The sequence below is a fragment of the Xiphophorus maculatus genome, chromosome 1 (genome assembly GCF_002775205.1).
Source record: "Xiphophorus maculatus strain JP 163 A chromosome 1, X_maculatus-5.0-male, whole genome shotgun sequence".
Taxonomy (NCBI): domain Eukaryota; kingdom Metazoa; phylum Chordata; class Actinopteri; order Cyprinodontiformes; family Poeciliidae; genus Xiphophorus; species Xiphophorus maculatus.
Genome location: NC_036443.1, coordinates 31,253,069 through 31,271,433, shown reverse-complemented (window position 1 = coordinate 31,271,433; position 18,365 = coordinate 31,253,069). Strand labels below are relative to the sequence as shown.

The 18,365-nt window shown below is 45.2% G+C and overlaps 1 protein-coding gene across 1 annotated transcript in view; it reads right to left on the bottom strand.

Annotated features, from left to right (window-relative positions):
* Positions 1–200: 200 nt before the first annotated feature.
* Positions 201–18,365, bottom strand: part of itpr3 (inositol 1,4,5-trisphosphate receptor type 3) — a 43,690-nt gene continuing 25,525 nt past the window's right edge. Inside the window, exons 24-59 of the mRNA XM_023334680.1 lie at positions 18,090–18,210; positions 17,962–18,016; positions 17,724–17,889; positions 16,330–16,488; positions 15,059–15,133; positions 14,469–14,588; positions 14,244–14,366; positions 13,277–13,477; positions 13,087–13,202; positions 12,065–12,200; positions 11,873–11,998; positions 10,987–11,112; positions 10,764–10,884; positions 10,031–10,194; positions 9,788–9,936; positions 9,602–9,710; positions 9,367–9,460; positions 8,236–8,411; positions 7,971–8,130; positions 7,629–7,813; positions 6,930–7,130; positions 6,516–6,626; positions 5,403–5,498; positions 5,223–5,336; positions 5,044–5,127; positions 4,774–4,884; positions 4,416–4,608; positions 4,225–4,344; positions 3,909–4,081; positions 3,170–3,334; positions 2,805–3,099; positions 2,350–2,468; positions 1,952–2,117; positions 1,723–1,883; positions 1,479–1,640; positions 201–811 (exon numbers count right to left, since the gene is read on the bottom strand). Of these exons, the coding sequence (XP_023190448.1) occupies positions 695–811; positions 1,479–1,640; positions 1,723–1,883; positions 1,952–2,117; positions 2,350–2,468; positions 2,805–3,099; positions 3,170–3,334; positions 3,909–4,081; positions 4,225–4,344; positions 4,416–4,608; positions 4,774–4,884; positions 5,044–5,127; positions 5,223–5,336; positions 5,403–5,498; positions 6,516–6,626; positions 6,930–7,130; positions 7,629–7,813; positions 7,971–8,130; positions 8,236–8,411; positions 9,367–9,460; positions 9,602–9,710; positions 9,788–9,936; positions 10,031–10,194; positions 10,764–10,884; positions 10,987–11,112; positions 11,873–11,998; positions 12,065–12,200; positions 13,087–13,202; positions 13,277–13,477; positions 14,244–14,366; positions 14,469–14,588; positions 15,059–15,133; positions 16,330–16,488; positions 17,724–17,889; positions 17,962–18,016; positions 18,090–18,210 (5,070 nt within the window). The 3' untranslated portion in view covers positions 201–694. The remainder of the gene's footprint in view (positions 812–1,478; positions 1,641–1,722; positions 1,884–1,951; positions 2,118–2,349; positions 2,469–2,804; positions 3,100–3,169; positions 3,335–3,908; positions 4,082–4,224; positions 4,345–4,415; positions 4,609–4,773; positions 4,885–5,043; positions 5,128–5,222; positions 5,337–5,402; positions 5,499–6,515; positions 6,627–6,929; positions 7,131–7,628; positions 7,814–7,970; positions 8,131–8,235; positions 8,412–9,366; positions 9,461–9,601; positions 9,711–9,787; positions 9,937–10,030; positions 10,195–10,763; positions 10,885–10,986; positions 11,113–11,872; positions 11,999–12,064; positions 12,201–13,086; positions 13,203–13,276; positions 13,478–14,243; positions 14,367–14,468; positions 14,589–15,058; positions 15,134–16,329; positions 16,489–17,723; positions 17,890–17,961; positions 18,017–18,089; positions 18,211–18,365) is intronic.

The window sequence follows — 18,365 nt, the reverse complement described above, 5'->3', positions numbered from 1 at the left end:
ATAAATAAATGTTTCAGAAGATTTTCTCTGTGAAAATTGTGATTCCTCTCTTTCCAGCCGTTCTGTTGTAGTGACTGCAGAACAAGCCCCAGGCATCATCCCTCCACCGCCGTGCCCGACTGTCCTCAGCTGCTTGTGCTGGAAGCTAACGCTGCCGCCATTTTGTTTCTGAAGAGAAACTCAGTAAAAACTCAGAGCAGTTTTATTAGAGGACAGAAAACGGATTTTATTTCAACATGATCTGATCTAAAGCCACAACTTCCCTTTACAACAAAAACCTTTTCCTCACAGAACTTCAACGTCTTTTAGTTTCTACATTAAAACAAACAGATTTTAGTTTAATAATGTTCAGTATTCTTCCACTCAGACCGAACAGAACCTCCTTCAGTGTCTGGACCGGGTCGGACCTTCAGCCTCCTGAAGATCCTTTAATGCATCAGAATAATTTATGACATAAAAACTAAAAGCAGCACAAACTGAAGCACAAACTGTTCAATCTGCTGCTAATCTTAACAACTCAGCAGGTTTTAGGCTACAGAGGGTCACATCAGAGCAGTGTGTGTGTCTGTGTGTGTGTGTGTGTGTGTGTGTGTGTGTGTGTGTGTGTGTGTGTGTCTGTGTGTGTGTGTGTGTGTGTGTGTGTGGGTGTTGCTCCAGCAGCAGCATCAGTCCAGCTGGATGCTGATCAGTCTCTCTAGGATTTGTAGATCTGATGGTTTCCTCCGGCGGCGCTCGGCGGCACGGCGCCGCTCGCTCCGGCCTGGACGTCCACGAAGCCCATCCTCTGCTTCCTCTTCCTCTGCTCCGTCATCTGCACACACACAGGAAGTCCACACGTCACTCCTCCAGGTGACCTGACTACTTCCTGCCTGCTGCTCAGGTGGATGAACCTGGAGGTTCAACGTCCGGTTTAACCAACAGATCATTCATATTTGTCTCCAGGATATTCTGCATCCTGGTCCTAATGTCCTTATATGGGCGTGAGTTCATTAAGGTTATGGCGCTGATTGTAAACAGTCAAAAATAACAGCAATAATTTGGGTTATTTAGGCTGTTAAAAGATAAAAAATGTGGTTAATATTTCAAAGTCATATTTTCACCATGTCATTAATTAATTTATAAAGGTCACAGTTTTACATTAAACAATTATCAAACAAAACATTTAGCTAGCAAGAAAAATAGTTTGAAGCTAAATATTTAACTCCACGCTATTTGGTTAGCTAGTTAAATATTCACTTTGATGCTGAATATTTTCTTTGAATCTTAATAAATGGTTAAAAAGCTAAATATTTAGCGCCACACTAATTAGCCAGCTAGCAAGCTAAATTTTCAGTTAGCGAGCTAAATATTTAGCTAGCTAGCGAGCTAGCTAAATGAGCTGAGCATGTGTGGAGGACTGGTGGTTAATTTCACCGCCTGTCCTGGTTCCTTTCAGCCTCGGCGCCTATGCAGGTGGAGTAGAACCAGCAACCCGGTACCTGCTCCTTCAGCTCGTTCAGCTGGCCCGTCAGCGTCGTCACCACCTTCATGGTCAACGCCAGCTTGTCCTGCAGCATCCGCATCTCGTTCTGCTCCCCATCACCGTCGGTTACCACCAGGGACATGGCCTGCATCCGTGGGAACCAGTCCAGGTTGTTGTTCTGGGACAGACAGGGAGACGGTGAGGCCGCCGGGTCGGGTCGGTTCTGTTCGGATGGGTTCTGGTCGGGTCCGGCTCCATACCTTGATCATGTGGGCCACATAGCTCTCTGGACCCGTGTAATCCGTCTGGTTCTTCTCCCGGACCAGAACGATGAAGTACAGGTAGTTCCAGATGTTGTGCTCCAGCTTGATGTGCTCCTCGAACGAAACCGTCTTGTTGTCAAACTTATCTCTCTCCAGACCTGCAGGGGACAGACACGGCTCAGCGAAGCCAGAACCGGGTCAGAACCGGGTCAGAACCGCTACGCACCGCAGATGAAGCATGTGGTCTTCAGGATCTCCTCCTTCTTCTGCTTCTCGCTCCGCAGGTCGGCGAACGTGTCGATGATGACGCCGAAGATGAGGTTGAGGACGATGATGATGACGACGAAGTAGAAGAGCAGGTCGTAGACGACGCGCGCCGGGAACAGCGGCTCCTGCACACAGGTCCGGTCCCACATTACTGACAGAACCTCGAGTAAACAAAACCGGTCCAGGACCGGGTTCTGCTACAGCCTTAATGTCTGCAGAACCTCATTAATGATCCAGTCATATAAACCGACTGGACTGACGTCTGCAGATCCAATAAAACAGCAGAAACTCCAAGTTTTATAAATAAATCATCATCTGTTCTACTTTCTGGTGCAGATATTTGAACTTTGACCTCACGTTTTTGGATGGTTTACGGAGAACGTCTCCCACTCCTCCCCCGTTTCTCAAGCCGTGGTTCAGGACGGTGACGATGCACATGAGCAGCGTATCGCAGGCCCGCTCCGTGCTGGGCTCCCCTGGAAACCAGGAGCAACGCAGGGTTAAACTCCACTTCCTGCTGTTAACTCCGCCCCCCGGGGGTTAGCTCCACCCCTGCTGTTAACTCCGCCCGTTACCTTTAGTTGTTGTAAAAATAATATAAATATCAAACATAACTTAAAAGAAATTTGACTTCCTGATTTAACACCTTGGAATTGGGCCCCTGTCTCTTTAAGAACCCAACTCTCTCTGAAACTCCACCTCCAGGAAGTCATCCCAACATGGCTCCTCTATTAACCCGTAAAGGTTTTTACCAGCGTCACTCTGAGCAGCAGCTTGGAGCGGCTCCGGATCAGAACCTCTGCAGCTCCTACCTTCCTCCTCCGCCACCGTCTCCACGCTCGTCTCAGCGGTGCAGCTGACTCCGTCTGTGGAGCACGACTTGAGGAAGTCCTGGGCCGCCTCGGTGTGCTGAGGGTCTGCTGACAGCTGCAGCAGCGGATCCACCTCCATGATGAAATCCTCCTTCAGGAACAGGAAGCCCAGGATGGAGAAGAGGTAGACCAGGATGAGGGCGAGCAGCGCCGTCAGCAGGATGGAGCGCCCGTTCCGGGTCACGCTCTTGATCACGTTGAACAGCGTCTCCTCCCGGTAGATCAGGTCAAACAGCTGGACACACACACATCATCATCATCATCATCAGGGTCTGCAGAACCTGGAGGACTGAACGCGGCCGTACCAGGATGCTGTAGAAGAGCTCATGGACGAAGAGGCCCAGGGTGGAGGTGAGGACGTAGGCCAGGTGGTACAGGAACTCCACATCCATCACCATGGCTTTGTAGCCCATGATGAAGGTCCCGTTGTTCCCCACAAAGCTCACCACAAACACCACCTTATTGATCAGCTGGACACACACACACACACACACACACACACACACACACACACACACACACACACACACACACACACACACACACACACACACACACACTTTGCATTATTTTGTAAATAATGAGACATTAATGCAAAGTTGGCACTTTTAATGTACTTTCAATGCAACTTTTAGAGCAACTTTGCATTAAAAATGTGGTTATTTACCACATTCATTCAGACTCCTGCATGTTTATGACGGTGTCATGTCAGTCTTACACACCCGTCAAATAAAGTGCTACCCTGGATTTTATTCAGTAATTTGAAAGAAAATCTGTCTGATTAAACCGAATCTGCTAATCCACTGATACTGAAGCTGATTTTTCACTTTGTTCTTTAGCGTTTTGCTAACTTTGAAAACGTTCCGTGTGCTAGCTAAATAACAATAGTATCAACGTGGCTGAATTTAGCATTAGCTTCTGCTAACTACCATGTTGGTCTACCTCGCTAGCATTAGCAAAACAAATGTTTATGGTTAGCACTTTAGAGCTAGCGCAGCTAACTTCTCAGCTGGCGCTGCCCGTCACTGCTGAGCTGCGTCTTACGTTGAGCGATCCGAGCAGGATGAGCGTGTTTCCGATGCCCAGGTGGTAGATGGACCTGAGGATCAGCGCCAGCGTGAGCGGCTGCAGGCCGTACTGCTTGGAGAACAAGCCCAGGACGGAGAGCCCGGTCAGGATCCAGAACAGCATCAGCAGCATGGAGTCATCGATCGCTCCTAAACAGGAAGAGAAACGACCAATCAGAGGGAGTTTCAGAGCTCTGATGGTTCCTGAATCCTCAGCCTGATGAAAACCGATGTCTAAAAGTGAAGGGAACAAAAACATTCGACTAGAAGTGACCAAAGATCCACCCACACACCCTGGCCAGAGTCGTAGGGGTAGAAGAAGGCGATGATGAGGTTGATGAAGACGGCCAGGTTGAAGGAGATGGTTCCCCACAGAGTCATCCTCCTGGAGAACCAGTACAGAACCGGCATGCCTGCAACAGACCGGACACACGCTCAGAGCTGGAAACATCCGGGATGTTACCGGCCGGCGCTCTGCTCTCACTCCTCAGCTTCTTCTGCCACTCCATCTCTCCGTGCAGGAATGACGTCTGCTCAAAGAAGTGCGTGACCTTTGACCCCTGCTCGTCCTGCTCCGTGGTGTTGAAGACTCGGAGCTTTGACTCCTCGGTGAGAAACTCGCAGATGGGATGAACAGGAAACACGATCTGCTCCATGCTGCGGTCCTCACGCACAATCTGGAGAAATGAAGCAGGAATGACAGGAAGAGCTGGAGAAATTTCAAATTAAAAGACCTCAAACATTTAGAGGGGCGTTTTATTTTGTGAAAGTATTTTTCAAAAGTTCTTCAGATGAAGAACTTCATCATCAGCTTGATGACAAAGTTTGGGCTGATAAAGGACCTCGATCTGAGACGTGAGCTGGTCGTAGTAGTCCAGAGGATCCTGATCCACGACCTCAGCTGGAGCCGAAGACTTCAACATCTGGGACAGAGGACGGCTCTGGAGGGTCAGCTGAGGGGGAGAACGGTTGGATGAATGGCTGGATGGTTGGATGATTGGTTGGATGGTTGGTCAGATGTATAGTTGGAGGAACAGTTGAACGGTTCCCCCAACCATACAAAGATGTAGAGTTGGTTGGACGGTTGGTTGGATGTTTGGTTGGACGGTTACCATGGAGGAGATGCCCTCCTCGCCCTCCTTGCTGTTCTTGGGCGGCTTCAGGAGGTTCTGCAGAACTTTGTTGTGTCTCGCCAGCTGCCAATCAGAACCCAGTATCAGAACAAACAGCTGGTCCAATAGAATTGCATCAGAGGAGTCCAGCAGCCAATCAGGAGGCTGCATGTCGTCACCTGCTGGGCCAGGATGTAGATGTTGTGTCCCACCTCCCGCGGCGACACCTCCACCTCCACCTGCTCCTCCTCACACTCGCTCTCCTGCTGGTACGCCTTCTTGATCACATCCACCTGCAGACACGCAGCGTGAGACCGGGCCGGGTCAGAACCGGGTCAGAACCTGGATCCGGCCCTCACCAGCTCCCTCGGTCGCAGGTTGAACAGGATCCTCTCGGCGTTCTCGTTGTCATGACGACTCTCCATCAGCGCCAGCAGCAGCTTGGAGGCGTTGTCCTGGCAACAGAAACAGAAACATCTGCAGCAGAAAACCCAAACATTCAACCAGGAGAAATCAGCCAATCAGAGCTGAGGATGAAGCAGCTGCTCGGTGCTGCCCTCTGGAGGCAAACATCTGTAACTACACCGCTTTGAATGCACTTCATCTGAGGTTCAATTTAAAATCCAACAGAAACCAAAGCTGGGAGGAAAAGAACCAGAACTAAAATCCAAGAGAAATAAAAAGATCTTTGAAGGATGGAACCAGTCAAACAGAAAATGTGGAACAGAAAGGCAGAAAACAAAGATTTCCAGCCAACGTTGGTGTTTTATAATACAGTAAAACTTAATTATCACAAGTCTTCAGGGATAAATTTGATTCAGACAAACATGAATTATTTAGTTCATCATAAGGAAGGAACCTGAAATAAATCCTGTATAACAGCAAGTCTAAGCTATATTTAGTAAATAAGTGCCTTGAAGTAACATAAGTTGTAATTTGGTGATTTATAATAAATATGTTCAAACTGAATATGATTCCAGTAAATGAGATTATTTCGTCATTTGCATCAAGTGTCACATAATTGTCTACATTTGTAGGTTTAGGTCACATTTATTAGTTTCGAAAATCTTTTTTTCTTTGTTTCCTTTTCCTACATATGGAGGACAAAACCTGCCAAAATGATATATTTAATAAGTTGGAAAGTTTTCACTTTTTCTGTTTGGATGATGTATTTGGCACATTGATTATCTTACCAAGCCATTTATTTTATTTCTATATTTATTGCCAGTTTTGGCAGGGTCAGTCCTCCGTACCTGCACATGTAAACGTCTCAGGTGTTGTACAGTTAAAACCTACAGACTTGTCATATTTTTTAAACTGAGGGCATTTCTAAAAGGTCTGAGTGATTTTTGTGAGAAATCCCAACCTGAAACCGATCAGATCGGATCGGAGAGGTTAACGTGGGTAAATATTGATTTGTGATCTGCAGTCACTGCCGACCAGTTCAGGTGAGAGCAGCCGACCCGCTGTACCTTCAGCTGCAGAACCATCTCCACCCGGTACCGACACAGCGGGCTGATGTCGTTCAGGATCAGCGCCGTGATGATGTCGATGCCGTTGGACTCGTGAGTCACGATACACGTCTGAAAAACACAGAAATCCACGACGGGATCAGTTTCTGAGCCTTATGACCGTCTGGCGGTGGAGTACTGGACTATAGGCTCGCCGGACCGCTCACAGTAAAAAGGCTTTGTGGTCGAACGGACCCTGTCCCTTAAGACCGGTGACGCTAAAGAAAACATGAAATGTGTTGGCCAGGGTTTGGAACCGATAAAGAAGGCTGGACTGGGACGGCTACAGCAGCTTCTGAACTGACCTCCACAAAGACTTTGTTTAAAGAACAAGGACTGTTCTGAAACTTTGGGTCTGACTGTGTGTTGGAGCACCTGGTTCTCCTGGCAGGGGCCCTGGCAGTACTCTGTGAGCGTCTCCAGGGTCTGGATGATCAGGTGGACGTTTGATTCGTTGATGTAGAGGCCCAGCAGGCCCAGCCCGCCGGTGGTGCTTCCACACATGATGTCCAGGAACTGCAGCGTCTCACACACCAGGTTGTAGTTGGTTTTATTGTTCTGGCAACGCAGAAAGTTCTGGGAACACAAAATCATCAAGACATGAGCTGGCTCATCTCTAACACTGTGATTCTTCTAACCACCACCAGATGGTGCTGTGGTGACCTGGACCGGCTACAGCAGCTGATCATCTGGACCTCGAGTAACTAGAAACAGTCCAGAACATCTTGTGACCCAACCACGTTATCTTGTGACCCAACTGGGTCACAAGATGGAGAACTGGTTCTCCAGCTGGAGAACCAGAGGAGAACCAACCGGACCTGAGCAGCGGGTTGAACCCGACCCAGGCTGGAAACAGGAACCGACCCGTTAATCCGGTTCTTATTGGTTAACATGAACCAGCTTACAGATTCCTGCTGTTTGTTGGTTGTCTAGTCACTATTGGGACTAGATAACCAACACTTACTGGTGAACTGGTCTGGTTTGTTAGCTAACCTGCAACTACAGTTGGCTAGTTAGCATTGACTAACCTGCAGCTGGTTGTTAGCTACAGTTAGCTAGTTAGCATTGACTAACCTGCAGGTTGTTGTTGTGGTTCTCACACAGCAGCTGCAGGAACCTCAGGATGGGCTTCATGATGGTGACCGCTGGTCCCATCTCCGCCTCCACCTCCCGCTGCTCCTCTGCCTGCTGGGTCGGCATGGCGGCGGCGGCCGTTACCGGGGCGATGCCTTGACCGTGAACCATCAGAGGAAGTCCTCCTGAACCAGGGAGAGCCAGTGATGGGGAACCACGTTATCAGAACATCCATCAGTAACCATGAGTAACTAAACCTGAACCCTGGTTGCTAACCCACTACTACCACCACCTAGCTAACCTCAGACCTCAAACTATCAGACATCGTTTAAACCCGCTCACCGGCCTCCAGCTCCTTCTCGTTGGCCTTGTGCGTCATTTCACCAACGTTTACAGAAACCGTCGCCTTAATGTCCATCTGAGCTTCTTTCATCCGGTCATGAAGAACCTTGAAGAACTTCTCCGACTTGTTGTCGCCCATCATCAGTTTGTAGAAGGAGTTCTGCAGACAGACAGAAGTTTTTATTCATTGATTTTGCTTGATTTTTGCACAACGGCCATCTGGTCCCGGTGAACTCTGCCGTCTCTGCAGATCCAGGTGTGCTACCTGGATCTCCGTGTTGCCTCCCTCCAGCAGACAGATGGCCAGCTGGATGCTCTCCTGGAAGATCTTGTCGTTCTTGGAGCTCATCACCAGGTCGGTGAACAGCTTCGTTCCTCCTTCCCGGTCCAGACGGCACTGGATGGCCGCCACCGCTGCCCAGTCGCGCTCCTGTTCGCCACCTGGCCCACAAACACATCATGAAATTACTCAGTCAGTCTGAGGAGAACTTTGGTTTCACCCGCTCAGCCTTTTTCTCCCAGAATGGGTCAAAGTTAAAACGTTAAAGAGTTTTGTGTGAAAACAAATGAAGTCAACAGTTTATTGTTTGTGCAGGTTACACAGATCAATCTGAAGCTCTTTGGAGTCCCACAGGGCTGAGTATTCGGCCCACTGATCTACTCACTAATAGTTTTCTTTCCATTTAACAAACATCTGATGAGAAGAGGAACGGCTCTCATTGCGAACAGTAATTAAATAAAAGTCATGTCTGTGAGGAAATGAACAGGATGACGAACCGCTGCAGCAGAGCGAGAAGACAGAGAGGCTTTGGGTCCGATTAGCATCGGTTAGCATCTCAGCTCTGGTTTCATTTCAGTGAATCCTGCAGGACCGACCCGCCCTGATCCACCACTTACCTTTTAAATAATTATGTTCTTTTTATAGACATATCTTTTTATTTATTTATATTTAATTATTTTTTCAAAATGTAACAATTTCATTGATTTAGTTTTTCACAATTTAATAATCTTATTTAGTTATTTTTATTTCTTTTGTTTTACTTAAATAATTTTTTAGAAACATTTGTTACTGAATCTTAAAGTCCTGAGGAGGTGGATGAATGAAAGGTCAACTTTAAGGTCACTGTGTTCATATTTTACATCAAATCAGAATAAAAAAACGTCTGGATGAAAAATCTCTTGAAACAAAAATAAAATCTGAAAATAAACGTTAATATTATCTTAATTTTATAAAATATAAACAAATGTTTGAATAATGAAATCCAACTAGCATTTTTTGTGAATTAAGATTTTAGTCTAATTTGTCCTAGATGGTTTTTTAAGGCTTTTATTGTGAAGGAGCAACAGGAAGTGTTAGCATCCCGCTAGCAGCAGCAGCAGCAGCTCCCAGTTGTACCTGCGGCTCCCAGTTCAGCCAGGTCGTTCTTCTGGTTGCTCTTCCTGTTGGAGAACAGGTAGTTCTGTAGCAGAACTTTGCGCAGCATCATTCCCTGAATCAAACCGGGTCAGAAACAAACACAAAAAGGATTTAGTGTCATTTTTAACCAGTGGATATTAATCTGTTTTAAACATATTTTTGCTCAGAAGAAGCATCAGAATCACAGAGACTGAGCCTCAGGTTGACCTCTGACCTTCTCATCAAAGTCCAGGGTCCTGATGAGCATCTCCTGCAGCGTCCTCAGCACTTTGATGCACAGCTTCTCCTCTGCGGACATCAGCGCCTTGGTGTGCTGGATCAGCCTGCAGAGCAGACACAGCAGTGAACACCATTTCCCAGCATGCCTCTGGCAGCGGCCGCTCAGACCCGGCCCACCTACTTGGAGATGAAGCCGCCGGACTCGCAGCGCTGCCGCGCGTCGCTTCCCTCCAGGAACAGCAGCTCCGGCTGGTGCAGGACGTCCACCAGCACCGACAGCTCCGAGTTCACCAGCGGCTTCAGCCGCTCCTCCAGGGTGTTGATGATGTCCTGGGGACGAGACGGGGGACGTCAGAGAGGACGAGACGGGGGACGTCAGAGAGGACATCCACCGCAGCGTCCACCATGGCTTGCGGCGGCGTACCTGCAGCTTCTCGATGATGTTCTTGTAGTCGTAGGGGACGGGTCTGGCGCTGCGGGTCGGCGTCTTGTAGGCGGAGCGGTTCAGGGTGTTGACGGCCGAGCTGGACAACACGTTGTTGATCAGCGCCTCCAGCTCCAGAGGGAGAGAGATGGAGCGGTTCTTAGCTGAAGACGCCCAGAGGAAAACAGAAAACTGTTTTTAGGCCTTAAAGACATTTTGTCCAGAAATGCAGAAAGTTTATTTTCGTCTCTCCTGGTGCGTAGATATAATATTACTGTCATGGAGAAACAGAGGCTTAATGATCGGCTCAGAACGCTTATGTTTGATGTTTGGCTGCATCTTGACATCAAGTGAGGCTGAGTCAGCAGTGGAGAAGTAAGGAATACTGCCACCTGCAGGTGGGAGTCAACATTGAAACCTGATTGTTTTGGATCATTTTTGAGGAGAAAAAATGCAGGAATGTGTCGATTTTCCATGAATTTTGTGAAAAACTGGATGGAGTCAAAGAAGGGTTTAAAAATATGATATGTTCAATTTAAGGAGGATAAATTCCTTCAGAACGAACTCAGGAATCACGACAATAAATCCTCTAAAACGTCTCCAGTCCTTATCCCAGTTGTTCAGTCTGAATATGAAGCTGCTGAATCTGAGGATTTCAAAAAAACAAACCCAGCAGGTTCTGGTCTTCTGGTGTAGAGGTGAGGTCTGAAGTGGGCGGGGCTTAGTGCGCTACCTGTCAGCGACAGCGTCTTGATGCAGGCCTCCACCTGTCCGCGGTGCAGCGGCAGCAGCCAGGGACAGTCCAGCAGCCTGACGGACGACTGCAGCAGCTGGACCACGATGGTGTGGTGAGTCTGAGGGAGGGAAGAAGAAACAGCTCAACCAACCAGAGACCGCCGGGTCCAAGCAGAGACCGCTGGGTCCCACCGGGTCCCACCGGGTCCGAGTCGCCCCACCTGCAGAGACGTGCTGTTCTCAGAGAAAGGAGAGCTGAAGAAGGCGGTGATGGTGTCGAAAACCACATTGATGATGTATTTCTCCAGAACCGGGTCGGTCAGTCGTTTCTCGCGCTTGTTGCAGACCTGCAGAAGAAGAAACGCTCCGATTTAAAAACCTGAGACTCAAACAAGAAGCCGTTAAGCTTCAGGGTGGAATATCAGAAACAATATTCCACATTCTCTGCCTTTTCTTTGTTTTTTCTTCTTTTGCTTTTGGCAAATTAAATATGAAACGTCAGAAGAATTATTTTGCTTTTCTTTAAAAACAATCACTAGAATAAAAAATGAATTAATCTATAAATTTATAGAAAATCACACAATACTTTTAGTACGTAAAGAACATATAAAATAGATAAATAAATACAAACTAATTTTGGCCAACAAAAATAAACTAAAATCAGTTTTTAAATGCTTAATAACTTAAACACACAAATGAAACAAACAGCTGTGGTTCAGCTGAACATTTAGTTTCATAAAATGTTGAAAAGTGTTTTTTTTTAGGAACTCAAATATCTCCTGAAAATAAATAAAATCTTATTTTTAAAAATATTCAACACCAAATATGTCACATAAAATGTCTGAGCTCATTTCCTAATGAGGAACTTTGTTCATTTCAGTGTTTTGGTTTGTAGCCTCCATGCCCCACCGCCCCCATTTCTGCCCCACTACCCCCATTTCTGCCCCACTGCCCCCATTTCTGCCCCACTGCCCCCATTTCTGCCCCACCGCCCCCATGTCTGCCCCACCACCCCGGTTTTGTACACCCTCCTGGTTTCTGCCCCGGTTTGTACCCCCTCCTGTTTTCTGCCCCTGTTTTGCCCCAGTTTCTGCCCCGGTTTCGTACCCGCGCCATGTCCACGGTGAAATCCTCAAACAGCTTCCAGATGTGGTTGGACGTGTAGATCTCCTTCATCTCCACCTCGGTGTCGACGTAGCAGTGGTTCACAAAGTTCACGTAGGCGATTTTCACCTGCAGACAGACACGGGTGAGACCCAGAACCAGGACCGGAACCCGGACAGATCCCGACCCGGTCACCTCGGTGATGCAGTCCTCATGCGTCACCACCCGCACCACGTCCTCCAGCGGCAGCAGCGACGTGCATTTGATCTCGGTGTAGACGTTCTTGCCCTCGGCGCAGGCGGCCAGCAGCTCCACCAGAGAGATGTGGTACCTGCTCAGGAAGCAGAACCGGGTCAAAAGATTCTGGAGGCTCTCACAGCTCTGGGTCGGCGGTTAGAACTGAAGGAACGACTCGACAACTCGTCAACCGCAGAGAGAAACAGAAAAACCGATTAGGTTTCTTCCTTCAACAAACCAACTGGACCTGAAGTCACATCCTGAATCCTCGTCTGTCCTGGTAAAAACATAAATGAGCTTCTGCTCTGAGACTTTTGAATGAAGTCACTCATTTACAGAAAATAATCCAGTAAATGTTTAGAATGATGAATCAGTTTTCAGTGTTTCCTCTATATGTGACTGATCGCAGTGCAGAGCCTCGTCAAAATAAAAGCCCAAACTTTCACAATGAAGGATTTTTAAAAAATGTAACGCATGTGAGATATATTCATATATAAATATATATAGCTTATATTGGCACATTTATCCTATCCATCATCAGTTGGACATTAATTTAAACCTAAAATTGACTTTATTTTGAAAAACCAGCAGCGGTTCCTGCCACTGCGCCGCTTTCAGGCGTGAAGAGGAACTGGAGGAGCGTCTGAAGAGGAGGAGAGAAAAGGTGAAGGAAGGAGGAGTTTCAGTTCCAGGCGGTGAAAACGTCCAGAACGTTACTCAATTCTGCATTTAGCCGACAGAAACGCAGCAAATTAAACGTTTGACATTCATGGCTGAAGTTTCCGGTCCGTCTGGAACCGACCGGCAGCTCAGAACTCAGAATCATTTCTGCTTGAACTTTCAGGTTATTCAAATATTTCCAGAGGAAGACGTTGATCCAAAAGCTGAGTGGTGCACTTTGAATTTCAACGTCTCGTGTTGGATAAATAAACCCGGAAACAGGAGCGTCTGATTGGATGGCGGGCGGTTGCCGTGGTTACCTGAGCGGGCTCTTCTCCCCGACTCCCTCCCTGCTCTCGGCCATCAGCTCCAGCATGGTGTTGAACGACGCTTTGTCGTTGTAGAAGACGACCACGTCCTCGCCGGCGTTCGTCAGCTGAGACACGGGGACGGCATGAGGAGGTCGCCATGGAAACACGGACACAGCGCGACGGCGGCGCGGCGCCTCACCTCGGTCATGATCATGTCCTGGCACTTCTTGACGTACTTGCCCTCGGCCTTGATGATGGTGTGCAGGAAGTTGAGGTACTGGACGTGGCGGCCGTGCGTGGCCAGGCAGTGGATGAAGTGCTGCAGCACGCTCTCTGAGATCTCGCTGCACAGCTGGTAGTTGTTGCTGAAGATGTGCTGCACCGTCTCGGCCTCCTGCAGCTGCAGCGGCAGGAAACAACAGCTGAAGGTCACACACATCCTCAAGTCCCGCTGAACCCAGTCAAAAAGGTCCGTTTGTGCTGCTAATGAAAGGTCAAAGGTCAACCAGCCCCTCCCGAATGCTGCAACCAAATCTAACAAAATTCATGTCAAATATTTGAGCAAAAAGACTTTTTGTTTTTCCTGCTGTCATTTTAAAGACATTAATAAAACAGTTTCTAGAGGTCATCAGAGGTCAACCCAATCAGCTCTGCTACGTTTGTGCTGCTTTTGCTTTGAAGCTATTGATGACGACCTCTGTTGACCTTTAAACTGATAGCAGCACAAACCTTCACGACCCGCAGGTCAGAACCAGAACCAGAACCAGAACCAGAACCAGAACCAGAACCAGCAGCTCTATGAACTTCATTTCCATCCAAATCATGAAAGTCAAAAAGCAGAAAGTTGTTTTTGTCTTTAATTTCTTCTCATTTCAAACTGAGATCTTTTATTAACTTTCTGCTCATTTTTCCCTGATTTTCATCCATCCATGAATTTTATAAAAATAAACTCAGGGGGAAGTTTGAAGAGAGAATATTTAAAAGGTCAAATCATTTCTAGTCTTTAGATCGTTTTGTTGTTCACTTTTAGTCTCCAGAGGTGAAGAAAAGTTGAATTTCGATCTGATTTGATTTGTTTTTATATTTCAGAATTAGCTGCAGATGGAAATGCTGCCGTCACAATCGGCTAGTATCGAGATAATCTGCGTTGTGATGCTGAACGTCACCCCGGGGTTGAGGAACAGGTTGAGGTTCTTGTGCAGCAGCGCCTGGTTCTCCTGGTTCCCCATGCAGAACTTCTGCAGAAACATGTGAGTGTATTTGATGATCTCCTGCATCTTCACGTCGTTCTGCACAGACAGGAAGAAAAAGTTGGATTTGTAGACAGGAACTCCTCCTCCTGAATAAACCACGCCTCTGTGCTTTTATTTTGGCGGTCCGGCCCGCCTCACCTTGTCGTAGGAAACCTGCAGCAGGTCCAGCATGACTTTATGAGCTCCCATGTTCTTCAGCAGCCGCTGCTGCTTCTTCCAGACTCCAGAGCTGCACATTTTATTGAGCCGCTCCAGAATCTGAGGGGAGAGAAGAAATGAGCTGCTGCTGCAAAACCCAGCAAACATAACCCACAAAATATGATCACAGATAAATTATCCTCAATAAATAATAATACAAAAAAACGAAATTATCATCAATAGTCAGAAAAAAATTATTATCACTCAGCAATCCATAAAATATAATCCTTGCTAAATAATCCTCAGTAAACTTATGATCATAAAAGTGAAACACGGATTTATTTAAAGCTTTAATTCCAATTCATTAAAAATGAGTTAAATTTTATTTTTAGAAAAGAAAAATAATTTTCTTTTTCATTATTCTAAACCATTGATCTGCAGATTGAGGTTGGATTAATTTTTGATGTAATTTCAACATTTCTGTATTATATATTGATTACATATTGATTCTTTGATCGATGGTAATCTGAGCGGTGAGCGCCTCCCAGCATCGCCCTCTCTGATTGGCTGACAGAAGAGAACGTTCTCACCTCTTTGACGTTCTGGTAGTTCTCGTTTCCTTTCTGCTGCTTCTCTTTCTTTGGCGATGGGTCCTCTGCCGCCCCCTGCAGGATGCAGACGGTACGGCAGGTTGTGATTATGGAAAACTTCAGGGAAACATTTGATTTGCATGAAATCACAGAAACGGCTGATATCCTGAAACCCTCAGGCTGACCTGATTGGTCAGATTCATCAGACAATTAGAGTCGGGCTAAAAAACAATTAATTATGACAATTAAGTTGTAAAAATACAAGAATAAAGACAAAATGCAAAACTAATGTAAAAATATGAGGATAAACTCATAAAAATATGCAAATAAAGTTGTAATACGTCTAAAACAAAAACGTAAAAATATGAGAAGAGGTTTAAAAAGACACAAGATTAAAGTTGTAAAAAACTAGAATAGTTATAAAAAACAGAATAAAATCATAATAATACAAGAATAAAGTATTTAAATAAAAGTCATACAAATACGAGAATTAATCATTAAAATAACGAGAGATTAAAGTTGGGCTAAGAATGAAACTGTAATAAAATGAGAATAAAGTCATAATATTGCCAGAATAAAATCATCATATTAGGAGAGAATGGATTCATATTTTTTTTATTCCAACATGAAAAAAGATTTAAACTTAAAACGAGGAATGTTGAGCATCTTGTGAAGTTTTTATAAATAAGAAAATTCTTCTTCATCATCAAAGTGTCACAAATCAGCAGGACTTTAAAACGACTCTCAATTTTACTACATTAGTCTGGTAATATCCTATAATATTATATAATAAATATCTGTGGTTTACTTTTCATCAAAACAAAATTAAAAATGATGATTTTCCCCAAGAAATGATGCAAATAATTCCATCTTTTATCATATTTGTGTTTCTGTAACATCCAAACACTTTGCGTTAAATGTTTGATTTTCAGATGAAATATCAGAAAATTGAGTTTTATTTCACAAACAAAGAAACAAGCAGGAAGGAGACGATGGACAGACGGTCAGAGCGCAGGAGGAAGGCGCCATGAGCGACTTTTCAAAGGTTGATACTAAATGTTTTATTAAAGCTGATGATACTGTCGTTTTTATTTCCTTTGACGTTTAAGCGGAGCGAGAAGCCAAGGTTCTTCCTGACTCCGATTATTTTGTAGAGCAAACAGTTTGCAGCTGCAGGTCATTAACTTCGTTCAACATAAACCAGATTTTAATGTAAATGAAGAAAATGTTCCCCTCTGATGTGTATAAAACGTAAATGTGTCGTTTCTCACCTCCCCTTTCTCCTTCTTGTCTTTCTTCCCGTCTCCTCCACCCGAGCTCTTCTTCTCCACCCACAGCTCCGACTTCTCCACCAGCGTGCGGAGGCGATCCAGGTCGGCTTTAATCAGCTTGTAGTTTTCCACGTCCAGCGTCGAGATCAGCAGCTGCACCTGGAAACACGAAGACTCAACGGTTCGAGCAGAGGTCGCAGCAGCAGCAACCTCTGCAGGAAGGTCGCTTCCTGCCCAGCAGGAAGTCAGAACTATGAGGGTTAAAGTTATAAGTTTGAGAATAAAAGCCAGAATTATGAGACATAAATTCACAAAGAGGTTTGATCCAGTGTCTCATAATCAAGATTTTATATCTCATAACTCTAAATCATGACTTCCTGCTGGGCTTTTACTTTTTATTTCTTGGTGGAAATGAGTTTTTATGAAATAAACATGTTCCTGTTTGAGACAAACAACAAAAACTCTTTTTATAAGTTTGTAATTTTCCTTTTGAATCTTAAATATTTAAATCTGAGTTTTTTTATCTTTAGAAATGCTGAAAAGAGAAAAAAGTATTTTCTGATCAGTTGAAACAATTAATTAAAATTCATACATCATCTTGTGAAATTACTCAAAATTTGCTTTTTAAGATTTTAGAGGCATATTTTATGATTTTCTTTCAGCTGATGTTACACTGCAATAATCAGAGGTGAAAAATAAATAACTTGTGTGTCTGTAGTTTATACTTTTATAAGTTGCTTAAAAAACCTTTTACTGCATCTTGGGTCAAATATTTTACACTTGAAATCATATCTGGTGAGTTTAAATAAAAATAAAATTTGTTCTTTGTTCTCTTAATTAAAAACAATCTGAGACCAACATGTTCTAATTTTTATTCTCTTTCCATCTGAGTCCAGATTTAATCCAGATTTAGTGCAGATTTAATCCAGATCTAGTCCAGATTTAATCCAGATCTAGTCCAGATTTAATCCAGATTTAGTCCAGATTTAATCCAGATTTCATCCAGATCTAGTCCAGATTTAATCCAGATTTAGTCCAGATTTAATCCAGATCTAGTCCAGATTTAGTCCAGATTTAATCCAGATTTAGTCCAGATTTAGTGCAGATTTAATCCAGATTTAGTCCAGATTTAGTCCAGATTTAATCCAGATTAAGTCCAGATTTAGTCCAGATTTAGTCCAGATTTAATCCAGATTTAGTCCAGATTTAGTGCAGATTTAATCCAGATTTAATCCAGATTTAGTCCAGATTTAATCCAGATTTAGTCCAGATTTAGTCCAGATTTAATCCAGATTAAGTCCAGATTTAATCCAGATTAAGTCCAGATTTAATCCAGATTTTTCCTTGAATCAGCAGAAACCTGTCGGTCAGCAGCGTGTTTTCCTGCTGCTCACCTGTTTGAAGGTGTGCAGCACTTCCTGCCTCTGGCTGAAGTGCCTGAAGAGCAGCTGCAGCGCTCCGGACACCAGAGGGGCGTAGTTGTGCATCGTCAGATGGATCAGCACCCGCAGGAACATCCGGCCTCCTTCGTCGTCCACTTCCAGGATGCTGTTCATCTTCCTGCACAGACACAACTGCTCAGCACCCGCCGCCCTCAGGAAGCAGCGGGCCAACATGGCCGACCACACATACCCGACTCCAAACATGGCCTCCGCCTGGTCGCCGATCTGCTGCAGGTTGATGGTGGCTGAAGGAGGAGAAGCCGTCAACAATCACAGAAATGACGGAAAATCTCAACATTTTAACAAAGAGTTTCAAACCTGCTTGTTCCACGTTAGTGGTGGCGTCAGCTTCAGCCATGGGGTAAACGTCCAAGAACTCCTTTTTGAAGACGGAGAGCAGGAAGGACAGACGGTAGTCCAGCCGGACGTTCAGGATGAACTGAGGAAGGCGACAGCGTCACATGTTCAGTTACCAATATGAACAATATGAACTAAAATAAAAAGTTAATGTCAGGGTCTGTAATTCATTAATATCATTTTAATCTAAAACTATATATTAACAAAATAAGCAACATTTTCAAATCCAAAACGCTT